Source organism: Haliotis rufescens, unplaced genomic scaffold, assembly GCF_023055435.1.
Source record: "Haliotis rufescens isolate VD_foot unplaced genomic scaffold, xgHalRufe1.0.p SCAF_16, whole genome shotgun sequence".
Taxonomy (NCBI): Eukaryota; Metazoa; Mollusca; class Gastropoda; order Lepetellida; family Haliotidae; genus Haliotis; species Haliotis rufescens.
The window spans coordinates 31343413-31357233 of NW_025963846.1; the positions used below are offsets into that span (position 1 = coordinate 31343413).

Consider the following 13821-nt stretch of genomic DNA (forward strand, 5'->3'; position numbering starts at 1 on the left):
TGCATGTCATCGATCCCAAATGCGTGGATTGATGCTCATAATATTAATCACTGGATGTCTGGTCCAGACTCGATTATTTACAGACCGCCGTTATATAGCTGGAATATTGCTGAGTGCGGCGTTAAACAATAAACAAACAAATCACATACACAGTCAAACAACAAACCAACCACCACCCAAATCGTCTGCGAGGCCAAGCTACATCTATGGGGAATAACTTACTAAACATCTTCCTCTCAAAAGTAAACTTTGTTCAGTGTATGACGTCAACAAGTTGCGAGCGCATATTCGAATCTCCACAAATGACGTCATGATAGAACAATTAAGTAAGGATAAGAATTTATGGATGGACAACTTCTTTATTACAATCAAGAGCTCTGCATCGCATCAGGAACGTAAGGTGGTTGGAAGAATGGATGTATTTGTTCTCAAGGTTGTTGAGTCGGTTGATCGTTGAGATTGCCACGTCTACATGAAGACGTGGTAATCTCAGTTCATCCATAAATTCTTATCCTTACTTAGTACTCCAACTTCTAAATACCTATCAAAGAAGTTATGATAGAACAATGTTTTATCGTGAAATGTTTTGTGTTTCTTTTGAATGAGTGATTTTACGTTCCTCTTACACTGTCCATGTTAACATGTACCTCCCACACTGTGTGTGTGTGCGTGTGCGTGTGCGTGTGCGTGCGTGCGTGCGTGCGTGCGTGCGTGCGTGCGTGTGAAACTGGAGTTGAATGTTTGGTCAACGTGCTGATCATGATCATCTTCTCCTCCTTCTCCCCCTTAACACAACAAAATACACAACTACAACATATTGGGATACTGTACGGTGCACTGACTGACCGCAGTTTATTCTGCAAGTATTCAAATTATCATGAACATCGTCCGCATCAGGAACATCACCAGCATCATGACCATCAACCAACCGTAATTTACATGAATATAGATTCGATGCTTCATATTTTCAACGTGTACATATACACAGGCATCGACGCCTTATCACGTATTCTAATGGCTCGTCAGCGCATACTCATCAGAGTATATCCCAAATCCATACTCTCACAACTGGAGTGTTCGAGATTTCAACTATGGATACCGATCCATCTCACGACGTATTATCATGGCTCGCCAGCACAACTTGCAAGCAACGCATAACATCCTGATCATCACATGGACAGCCGCAGGTACTACACACATAAATAATAGATTCAACCGACGTGTACTCCAATCGGCATCATAGATAACCGAACATGTTTAATCTAGCCAGCCCGACTGCACCGCACCTGAGAATGAAGTTTCAACTTCCCGCCTTTACTTATATACCCATTACGAAACCAGGTTACCTCCCTTTGTTGTGCCGACGTTAGGAGAAAATAATTTCGTTCTAATTCGTCCCTCAAACGAAAGAAATTATATTCTCATTGCAGTCATCTTGGGATGTCAAACTGAGACTTTCATGTCTCAGTTCCTCAGATGCCGGGGTCAGGTCCGAGACGCGCACCTTGCAGCCTGTGCATCAAGCGTACAGGGCAACTCATCAGCAGCCCTCACACCACTCACTATCGACCTACATCTACTGGGGCTACCGGAATCTTCTACACACATCCTAAAGGGTGCTTTGGGAAGATTATGCAAGTCTTTGTAAGTTCTAAACTACTTCCTTCAAACAAAGATTCATCATCAGTTATGTGTAAATAGCGCCATTTTATCGGGCTTTGGAATCCAGGCCAATTCGCAATCATAGCTCCGTTTGAGCTGAAACATCACCACTGTGATCTCTCGCATCAACTTTCTTCCTCATCTTAGGGTGCTTCGGAACTAAGCTTAAGCGAAAGTGAATTACTGAGTGAGTTTGATTTTACGCCGCTTTTAGCAATATTCAAGCAATATCACGGCGGGGGACACCAGAAATGGGCTTCACACATTGTACCCATGTCGGGAATCGAACTCGGGTCTTCAGCGTGACGTGCGAACGCTTTAACCACTAGGCTACCCGACCACCCCCTAAAGCAAAGGGTCCAGTAGCTATTATCAACATATACACGGGGTATGTACACACGTTAATATGGTTTCTTTTATTCCTCCGTGGGTGTTCCTTGGCCGCGGTGATATCAGTATATGTTCCAGCCATGCATGGCTGTCCTAGGACCATAACGAGGTCGAGAGGGGGGAGGGGGGTGTCACAATGTGTGACCCGGCTTATGAGTCATTGTTCGCCAATCACGGGGTTTCCATGCAAACCGAACCACCATGCTAGGACTCGACCATAGACAGACTACCGTGATATAAGGAAGAGGATTTATTGGTGTCAACTTTTTTATTATGAGGAACGGGGGCACGGGTGGCCCAGTCGTCTAAGGCGCCGCTGTTCGCTGTGCAGAGTTGTCCCTTGGGCACGCCAGAAACCTATGATTGTGGGTTCGAATCCCGGTTCGCCCAAATTATGTTTCTAGGTTTGTCAGCACCATACCCGTGCTCGTGGGTTTCTCCGAAGTGGTAAACGTCTGAGACATTAAGCTGACACGCCGCGATATAACTTGAATACTGTTAAAAGCGGCGTTAAACCCAACTCACTCACTCACTATTATGAGGAACACAATGTTTCGGAGTATATGCTTACTCCTTCATCAGGTTATTTACCTGACATCCGTAAATTCTCTTCCTTCCTAACTTCTAAATGCCTTTCAAAGACTTACCGTGATATAGCTCTGTCATTCCCAGCTGCGGCGTAGCGACAGTTACTTTTTAAACATCTTAAACTTTCTCTTTTATTCCCTTAATGAATTTGGACCCCATTTGTTTCTGGTGCAATAATGGGGTACTACAAGTATATACAATCCTGCCACTTTCTCATATTTATAGAGCCTCGATGCAAAATGTAAATGTGCAAAATGTGAACTTGTTCATCCTTTTGAAAACGATAGTTTTATCCATAGATACTTTTTCCAGCGACAAGGATGTTGACAAGAAACTATCTGAGTGTTTGCGGGAAAAGGTGTTGAAATGCCTTCCAGCTAAATGGCACATGACGATACTTCCTAGCCAGAATATTGCTGAGTACAGGAACTATCTCTGCAAGAACAGAAATGGTAAGACACCATGCTATTTCCCGACTACAGTATCACTGGAACGGTTCAACAACATCACACTAGATGAGGGAATGAGTTTGGTTTAACGCCACATTGAACAGTTACCAGTATATCAGCGTGGTGCAATCTACCCGAGGCAAGAGAGTTAACTGACTATAAAAGTCCTGTTTCCACCCTTGCCGAACTAGGCTGGTATTATGGAGTTACATTTTGGCTGGACTAACGAGTCTATGCAAAGTCCAATCAAAATCGCGCACCGAAATCGAAATCCGGTTAGTAAACTGTCGTGCAGATTTCGGTCGATTGCAGGATTTGCAAAGCATGTGCACCGCCAACTCGTTGTCAGCAGATATTTTCTAAATCTGTTCATGTTTTTAATCAAGGTGCTCACGCATTGCATGATGTAAGACCCGTTGTATCACAATATAGATCTTGATTATCGATCAGATCGTCCCGACTCTGCGCCACCATTTTGTGTGAAGCAAACACAAGTGATACGTGAGGTGGAATCTGATTGGTCCATAGGAGAGGCTCAGAAGGGACATAACTGGTGATAGCCACTGGTGGCGCTACGATCGAGTCCAGTAATTCCAGCCTAGTTCGGCAAGGGTGGAACACGGGCCTTTTAAAGTCCGTTAACACTCTTGCCTCGGGAAGATGCGTGATGTGGGATGAAATCACGAACCGAAGAACAGAGGAGCAATTTTCCGATTACATCGGAGTACATGAATATACAAATACAATTTTCATCATTCACTGTTAGGATATATATATATACCACTGAATACCTGCAATAAGTTTTTGTTACTGTGCTGCTGATTATTATTGGCTTATATTAGATGCGATGACCGGAGGGTTGACAAAATGGCTACATTGCAAAGAGGCAAAGCGGACACAATTTATGGATACCAATACCTTTATTATACCGTAGTAGCCACCTTTCGGTACAGATCCTAATACCGTTAACAACCAAGACTTGCTTGACAACGGTATAAGGGTATGTGCGATAATGTCACCATAACAGTATAATCTAGTCATTATTATCCATAAATCGCGTCTTTTTTCCATCTGCCAACTTCTAAGAAAAGCCTATCAAAGTATTTATTGATAAGAGGACAAAATAAGTTCCATACGATATTTACAGTTATAGAAGCCGGCTGCCGAGGCCAGAGTCAGAGGACAGGAACCTGCCGGGAGGACATGTCCTCCTTGTACGTCAAGCTCTACATATCATCCTCCACACAAGAAGTGGCCGGGATTTTATGCAGGTCAGTGTTTGGAATAACACGCATTTTGGCTTCGTGAATGATGTTGACTTGTTTAGGCCAGGTGAGCTTCAGTCATCGCCAGTCGTACATCGGAAACGTCGTCTAAAAACATTTTACAGTTTCGACTTCTCCGACATGTCTAGATCAATACAACTGAAATTTGACATGAGACCTTTTCACTTCAACCATTCTGAAACCTTTCATGGGCGTATGTTCAGTTCTCTGAAAACATTTATATATTGACCGTATGTTGACCATGCATTTCGCGAACCCCTGGGCCCACTTGCATAAAGCGATCTTAGCGCTACGACTATTGTAAGCCTATGTTAAAGAGTGGGAGTTACGATCATATTAGCGCTAAGATCGCTTAATGCAAGTGGGTCCTGGTGTCATCACTGATTTTCATATGCAGTCGAACCCAGTTATCTCGAGTGAGTGAGTGAGTATGGTTTTACCCCGTTTTTAGCAATATTCCAGGAATATCACGGCTGGGGACACCAAAAATGGGCTTCACACATTGTACCCATGTCGGGATTCGAACCCAGGCCTTCAGTTTTTCGGCGTGACTAGCGAACGCTTAAACCACTAGGCTACCCCACTGTTCTCCGTTAACTCGAACCAAGCGAGACCGTGTTGTAAATTCGAGACACCCAGACAGATAAAGTGATAGTATTAGAGCAATACGATTGCAAACACAAGAAATTGAGAACACAACACGTGTAAGTGATGACATATTAAAATGCATTTCGCCGGCAATTAAATGACAATTGTGACAAACTATATACAGTGTAAATGTACCGTATTAGGCATAGCTGCAATCACTGTTTAGTTTGTCCACTTGATCAATGCCACTCCTTGTTTTAAAATATGTTTTATTCAAATAGAATACTCTCAGCTCAAGCTTGTTAATTCACAACTATGATATTGTGAGAAGCGTCGTGCGTCTTTATTGCCTTTGATCCTACTTTGATTAGCACGTGTTGATGTAACCAGGAAGTGACGTCATGTTTTTACTTGTATCCCTTCAGGATATATCCTTTGTCAATAGCGATTGCCAATACAATTGGTTTAAAAGGTAAAAACATAACTGGTTGAATACTTGGTCTAAAATGCTCTGTACAATGATATATGTATGTGTTGAGAAAGGTAGTAGATGCAATTGCGCATCTCAAAACTCTTAATGAGACTTGCCACCATAGAAATCAAGGTTTAACATTTCCAGAGTAAAGTCATTGTTCGGACCCAGTCCAAGGTTCTATGTATTTTTATCGCGAACTCGAGACAAGCTGGCAAATCTGTATTGTAGCGACCCGGACAAGAACTTCCGATAAACCCTGACCATTTGGATGTCACCAAGAGTCAAATACTTCTTTTCAATCAGTTTTTGTATTCATGTGGGTATAGCAATGCTTTCATGTGAGTGACACAATGCTTCTCATAAGTAGATCCCTCTGAGGGCTAAGGCTTATTTCCGCGGACCAGTGTCAGGGCAGTATAGCTATTGCCTGTAACTACAATAGTTGTTCACTGTATATAAACTAATGTCCAAAAGAAACGATACCACCTGTTTGCAACGAAATAAAAGAAAAACAGATTGCAGAAGTTTAGGATTGGTGTTATGCTTTTGAGAAATCCTTTCACAACATCTGTACAAAAATTTCATTTCAATAAAATCTGTACAACCAATATGACAAACCTTTAAAGATGGGTGGGGTCGAAAATTGAACATTTCGTTAGAGCACTGATCACAGAAACAACGGGAAATGTCACACCACACGTCTCAAAGTCAAGTCAGTAGCGGGTATGTCCACCGTGAGCATCAATACATGCCAGAACACGCCTACGGACTGATGACGTCAAACGTCTGATGACGTTGGGAGTGATGCGTTGCCATTCCTCGAGGAGACATCGTTCCAAGTCCTGGACGTTGACTGGAGGCACACGGCGACGTCGGATTTGCCGATCGAGGTGGTCCCATAAGTGCTCGATGGGATTCATGTCCGGTGAACATGCGGGCCATGGCAAAACCTGTACGTTGGCGTTGGCAAGGAAGTTCTGTGTCAATCTTGCTGTGTGTGGCCTTGCATTGTCATGTTGGAAAAGGAGTCCACGAGGCTGTTGCTGAATAAAGGGCACCACAACAAGCCGTAGGATGTCATCAAGATAACGCTGTGCATTCAGGTTTCAACGAATTACGACAAGCATCGTTTTGACGTCACCACATATGCCACCCCAAACCATTAACCTTCCACCTCGAAACGGCCGGACCTGTTGGATACAGTTAGGCGCCAAACGTTCACCAAATCGTCGGTATACAAGCTGCCGTCCATCGTTTCTGAAGATGAGGAATCTGCTCTCATCAGAGAACATAACACGTGCCCAGTCCCGCCGTTGCCAACGTCGAACTCGCCTGGGCCAGATCAGTCTGTTGTTCCGGTGTCGAGGCGTCAGGAGCGGGCCGCGGTAGGGATGACGTGGCCGGATACCATACTGCCGTAGTCTCCTGTAGACGGTCTGTCGACTGATCCTGTATCCCAGTGCTGTAGCCGCCGTGGACGTCGCTGTAACGGTGCGGTTCCTCAGGTGTAATACCCGGATGTAACGATCTTCACGGGGCGTGGTTACTCGTGGTCTTCCACTCCTGGGCCAGTCTGACGTCTGACCTGTCTGACGTAACCGCTGCATCAACCTGGTGATAATGATGCGTGCGCAACCCAACCTTCTGGCGACGTCGACGTGTGACGCTCCTTGTTGGACCATTCCAACGGCTCTCTCTCTCTCGATGGCTGTCAAACGTGGCATATCTTGTGTTCTTTTTGTTGCTGTGATATCAACGTGTCTGATCAGCCGTTTTATACAGTTTTTCTGCACGTGCAGAACATGCTAGAGAGGGAAATGTCACTTTCACGAAATTTACGTTTTTTCCCGGAAGTGATCACGTGTTCCCGGTATTTTTTATCGACTATGCTGTGTTTGGGATGTGCAATACGAATTGGCATGTTTTCATACTTGAGAATTCACTTAGTAAAAAACAATTTTGAAAATAAGTTGGTATCGTTTCTTTTGGACACTAGTTTATATATATGCCCTTGGATTAAACCTGACCTGTAATCTTTGCAAAGTCAGATTGACCCAGTGTGGATCTCAACGTATTTATTCCTTATTCCTTAGAGGGATCTACTTTAACACGTAAAGTCACTCAGATAAAGAGGCAGGCGGACCATCTCAGTAGGTACGTTGATATCAAAATGAGTATTTATATTAATCAATTAATTACGCCTAATTGATTCGCTAATTGCCTTCCAATATCACAAGATAAACGGTGACGTCCTGCTACGTCCCAGCTACGTCCTTGCTGCAACATCGACTGGGAATTAGGATGGACAATTCAAAGAGGAATATTACAAATGTCAGGAGGCGTTTGGAATTTATCTGATACACTAACACTAATTGGCCACTGGTATGCTTTGGCAGTAAATGCCGCGCATGAATACATCAGCGAAGATTAAATAGTTCCTTGTGTCAAAATTAACAGCAACTTAAATACACTTGCAACAAATACGTGTTCATCTGTACGTAATTCATTAGATTAAATAAACTTTATAATGCAAAATGCTAAGCGTTAGCCAAAATCATTAACTTCATTGCACCTAAGCTGACTGTCACAAACTTAAAATGGTGGACGTCACTACCAACACGTAGCTCGGCCCTAATCGCAAATTCACACAAATATGGATATATATCGAGCTGCAAGGGATTGTGATCTGTTTGTTGGCATACGAAGGTATGATCAATCTATATATAAAACCCTTGAAAAAGGAAATAAGATCGACATCGACGACATATCCTAAACAATATGCGTAACAAGATGGCATTGACAACAACATGCTTTGATCCTCTGATTTATTTCTCACCAAAACGAATTTCAAAACAATAGCCATTCCAGTGATCTTGGCCTTCAATGATACGGACACACAAAACCATCTCAATGTCCCGGCCTAAGGATCGTATGTACCAAATTTCAGCGTCCTGCAGTGAATATTTCTTGAACACTTTTGTTTCTCAAAGAAATGGAGTGTCAAAAGATTTTAAACAGTCCAAAGAACTACCTACCATATACGTAAAACATGTCCCTAAGTGCAATTAAACGTAACAAGGAAAATATAGCATATGCTACCAATTGAAAGTAGGTCACAGTGATGTACTTCTGATATCATAGATTGTTATTACTTGTTATACAGTATTCAAACAACTAATTATACGTAAAAGTATATCTGCTGAAATAGACATACAATGTACATGTATTTGTTGAACTTGCAAACATGCTTATCGTCCTTGTAGGCCAGTCACAATCATTTCAGATCACGGCCACCCCCAAAAGAGACATCAACCAAGTTCTTTGACATACAGTACATGATTCTTGAACTCTCGTCTAAACGATCTCATCTTTAGACAGGGGGCACGGGTGGCACAGTCGTCTAAGGCGCCGCGATTCGCTTTGCAGAGCTGCGTCCCTTGGGCACACCAGAAACCTATGTTTGTGGGTTCGAATCCCGGTTCGCCCCAATCATATTTCTAGGTTTGTCAGCATCATACCCGTGGTCGTTGGTTTCACCGAAGTGGTAAACGCCCTGCATCACTTCGGGCTTTCCTCCCACATTAAGCTGACACGCTGTGATATAACTGGAATAATGTTAAAAGCGGCGGTAAACCCAACTCACTCATCTTCAGAATGTGACCTTGGGGATAAGTTTGACCATTGATTTTATTGCCCAAAACATCACCAGGCAATGAAGGGGCTGCAAATGATATGATATCACATTATTTATGATATATATGACAAGACTTAATACATCCCAATTGGCCATGTGCATATAATCGCTCTTCACTCATGTGTTAAGTATATTAAACGGTTCATTGCGTCGTCTTGCAGTTATCCTTCTCTGATGGACAGATGCGTTCATTCGCTGTTTCCTAAGTGTTCGACACAAGCAGCCACCATCATATCGGAATCCACCAAGAAGCTAAGGAATCCAAAATGCAGCCAACCTACTTCTAGCAGAGCGAGCAGCGGGGGTACATCCGCTCTTGGCACCAAGTTGACACTGCTCTTGTGCATGGCAGTGCTGGCGACGGCAGAACACCTGCATCCAACATACAGTTTCGCTTGTTAACTATCCTACCTGTATATTGAAGAATTGATGTTGAGCACATGTATGCTTTGATTGAATTATTATTTATGTCATGGTTGTTCACACGCATCCTGGTTTAAGCAGGTGTTTGTTTGTTTGTTTGTTTGTTTGTTTATTGTTTAACGCCATACTCAACAATAGTCCAGTTATATGACGGCGGTCTGTAAATAATCGAGTCTGGACCAGACAAGCCAATGATTGACATCATGAACATCGATCCGAATATATGAATCAAGTCTCTTTTAAAATAATACTATCGTTTATGACATATCATCTCATGCTAAAAGAAAGAATAAGTTTATTCTCTCCAAACCACTGCGGAGGTACAAAGCTAAAGAATAAGCATGTACACATAAAGTATTAGTATGTGACACGATGACAGTATGTCATGCATGGATATTTTATATCTTTTCTGTTTTGTGTTTTCGTACTGCTTTTAATATTTTATCTATGAATCTCGATAGGTTCTTAAGAGCTCTAGCGCTTTGGCCGAACAATTACCCCTGAAATGTATACGAATTAGACCTTTTGTTATGGTGAGTGGTTTAGCAGAGGGGACATGTATAAATTGTTGTTTCGCCTTGCATGACTTGGAGTTTCCTTTGTGTCGAGCGTTGTTCTGTCGGCTCCGAGCTTTGTGTCGAGCGTTGTTCTGTCGGCTCCGAGCTTTGTGTCGAGCGTTGTTCTGTCGGCTCCGAGCTTTGTGTCGAGCGTTGTTCTGTCGGCTCCGAGCTTTGTGTCGAGCGTTGTTCTGTCGGCTCCGAGCTTTGTGTCGAGCGTTGTTCTGTCGGCTCCGAGCTTTGTGTCGAGAGTTTATCGCAGTTGTGTAAATATTGAATAAGAGGTTTGGTAATCAATAAATATTCTTAACAGTGAAACTGAGTTGGTTCGACCCTTCCTTACTTGAGGCACTGTGTCACTCGCAACAAAGGTTACGCTAGGACGAGGTTAACAAGGAACCTACTTTGTCTCTGATGTGACGCTAGGATGAGGTTAACAAGGAACCTACTTCGTCTCTGATGTGACGCTAGGACGAGGTTAACAAGGTACATACTCCGCCTCTGGTGTGAGGCTAGGACGAGGTAAACAAGGTACATACTCCGCCTCTGGTGTGAGGCTAGGACGAGCTTAACAAGGAACCTACTTTGTCTCTGATGTGACGCTAGGACGAGGTTAACAAGGTACATACTCCGCCTCTGGTGTGACGCTAGGACGAGGTAAACAAGGTACATACTCCGCCTCTGGTGTGACGCTAGGACGAGGTTAACAAGGTACATACCCCGCCTCTGGTGTGACGCTAGGACGAGCTTAACAAGGTACATACTCCGCCTCTGGTGTGAGGCTAGGACGAAGTTAACAAGGTACATACTCCGCCTCTGGTGTGAGGCTAGGACGAAGTTAACAAGGTACATACTCCGCCTCTGGTGTGACGCTAGGATGAGGTTAACAAGGAACCTACTCCGCCTCTGGTGTGAGGCTAGGACGAGCTTAACAAGGTACATACTCCGCCTCTGGTGTGACGCTAGGACGAGCTTAACAAGGTACATACTCCGCCTCTGGTGTGACGCTAGGACGAAGTTAACAAGGTACATACTCCGCCTCTGGTGTGAGGCTAGGACGAAGTTAACAAGGTACATACTCCGCCTCTGGTGTGACGCTAGGATGAGGTTAACAAGGAACCTACTCCGCCTCTGGTGTGGGGCTAGGACGAGTTTAACAAGGTACATACTCCGCCTCTGGTGTGAGGCTAGGACAAAGTTACCAAGGTACATACTCCGCCTCTGGTGTGAGGCTAGGACGAGCTTAACAAGGTACATACTCCGCCTCTGGTGTGAGGCTAGGACGAAGTTAACAAGGTACATACTCCGCCTCTGGTGTGAGCCTAGTACAAAGTAAACAAGGTACATACTCCGCCTCTGGTGTGACCCTAGGACGAGGTTAACGAGGTACATACCCCGCCTCTGGTGTTACGCTAGGATGAGGTTAACAAGGAACCTACTCCACCTCTGGTGTGAGCCTAGGACGAGCTTAACAAGGTACATACCCCGCCTCTGGTGTGAGGCTAGGACGAGCTTAACAAGGTACATACTCCGCCTCTGGTGTGACCCTAGGACGAGGTTAACAAGGTACATACTCCGCCTCTGGTGTGAGGCTAGGATGAGGTTAACAAGGAACCTACTCCGCCTCTGGTGTGAGGCTAGTACAAAGTAAACAAGGTACATACTCCGCCTCTGGTGTGACCCTAGGACGAGGTTAACAAGGTACATACCCCGCCTCTGGTGTGACGCTAGGATGAGGTTAACAAGGAACCTACTCCGCCTCTGGTGTGAGCCTAGGACGAGCTTAACAAGGTACATACTCCGCCTCTGGTGTGAGGCTAGGACGAGCTTAACAAGGTACATACTCCGCCTCTGGTGTGACGCTAGGACGAGGTTAACAAGGTATACATACTTCGCCTCTGGTGTGGGACTATCACGAAGTTAACAAGGTACATACTCCGCCTCTGGTGTGAGGCTAGGACGAGCTTTACAAGGTTCATACTCCGCCTCTGGTGTGAGGCTAGGACGAGCTTAACAAGGTACATACCCCGCCTCTGGTGTGACGCTAGGACGAGGTTAACAAGGTACATACCCCTCTTCTGGTGTGACGCTAAGACGAGGTTAACAAGGTATATACTTCTCTTCTGGTGTGACGCTAGGACGAGCTTAACAAGGTACATACCCCTCTTCTGGTGTGACGCTAGGACGAAGTTAACAAGGTACATACCCCTCTTCTGGTGTGACGCTAGGACGAGGTTAACAAGGTACATACCCCTCTTCTGGTGTGAGGCTAGGACGAGGTTAAGAAGGTATATACTTCTCTTCTGGTGTGACGCTAGGACGAGGTTAACAAGGTACATACCCCTCTTCTGGTGTGACGCTAGGACGAGGTTAACAAGGTATACATACTTCGCCTCTGGTGTGGGACTATCACGAAGTTAACAAGGTACATACCAGTCTTCTGGTGTGAGGCTAAGACGAGTTTAACAAGGCACATACTCCGCCTCTGTTGTGACGCTAGGACGAAGTTAACAAGGTACATACTCCGCCTCTGGTGTGAGGCTAGGACGAAGTTAACAAGGTACATACCCCGCCTCTGGTGTGAGGCTAGGACGAGGTTAACAAGGTACATACCCCTCTTCTGGTGTGACGCTAAGACGAGGTTAACAAGGTATATACTTTTCTTCTGGTGTGACGCTAGGACGAGCTTAACAAGGTACATACCCCTCTTCTGGTGTGACGCTAAGACGAGGCTAACAAGGTATATACTTCTCTTCTGGTGTGACGCTAGGACGAGGTTAACAAGGTATACATACTTCGCCTCTGGTGTGAGGCTAGGACGAAGTTAACAAGGTACATACTCCGCCTCTGGTGTGACGCTAGGACGAGCTTAACAAGGTACATACCCCTCTTCTGGTGTGACGCTAGGACGAGGTTAACAAGGTACATACCCCTCTTCTGGTGTGACGCTAGGACGAGGTTAACAAGGTATACATACTTCGCCTCTAGTGTGAGGCTAGGACGAAGTTAACAAGGTACATACTCCGCCTCTGGTGTGACGCTAGGACGAGCTTAACACGGTACATACTTCGCCTCTGGTGTGACGCTAGGACGAGGTTAACAAGGTACATACCCGTCTTCTGGTGTGAGGCTAAGACGAGGTTAACAAGGTTCATACTTCTCTTCTGGTGTGACCCTATGACGAGGTTACCAAGGTACATACTCCGCCTCTGGTGTGAGGCTAGGACGAGGTTAACGAGGTACACACCCCGCCTCTGGTGTGAGGCTAGGACGAAGTTAACAAGGTACATACTCCGCCTCTGGTGTGAGGCTAGGACGAAGTTACCAAGGTACATACTCCGCGTCTGGTGTGAGGCTAGGACGAGCTTAACAAGGTACATACTCCGCCTCTGGTGTGAGGCTAGGACGAAGTTACCAAGGTACATACTCCGCCTCTGGTGTGAGGCTAGGACGAGTTTAACAAGGTACATACTCCGCCTCTGGTGTGAGGCTAGGATGAGGTTAACAAGGTACATACCCCGCCTCTGGTGTGAGGCTAGGACGAGCTTAACAAGGTACATACCCCTCTTCTGGTGTGACGCTAGGACGAAGTTACCAAGGTACATACTCCGCCTCTGGTGTGAGGCTAGGACGAGGTTAACAAGGTACATACTCCGCCTCTGGTGTGAGGCTAGGACGAGTTTAACAAGGTACATACTCCGCCTCTGGT

At 44.9% G+C, this 13821-nt stretch overlaps 1 protein-coding gene across 1 annotated transcript; it reads left to right on the top strand.

Moving 5' to 3' along the window:
- The first annotated feature begins 1457 nt into the window (after positions 1–1457).
- LOC124113476 lies at positions 1458–10423 on the top strand. Its single transcript, XM_046473834.2, has 4 exons — positions 1458–1644; positions 2953–3092; positions 4237–4360; positions 9294–10423. The coding sequence occupies exons 1-4, from the start codon at positions 1460–1462 to the stop codon at positions 9532–9534; spliced, it is 690 nt and encodes a 229-aa protein (XP_046329790.2). The 5' UTR covers positions 1458–1459; the 3' UTR covers positions 9535–10423.
- Positions 10424–13821: the final 3398 nt, after the last annotated feature.

Bases quoted from the DNA above. Each gene is read 5' to 3' on its own strand.
- LOC124113476 (XM_046473834.2), top strand. From the start codon at position 1,460: ATGTCTCAGTTCCTCAGATGCCGGGGTCAGGTCCGAGACGCGCACCTT. The intron at 3,093-4,236 runs GTAAGACACCAT...CGATATTTACAG, and splicing joins TCTCTGCAAGAACAGAAATG to TTATAGAAGCCGGCTGCCGA. The intron at 4,361-9,293 runs GTCAGTGTTTGG...GTCGTCTTGCAG, and splicing joins GTGGCCGGGATTTTATGCAG to TTATCCTTCTCTGATGGACA.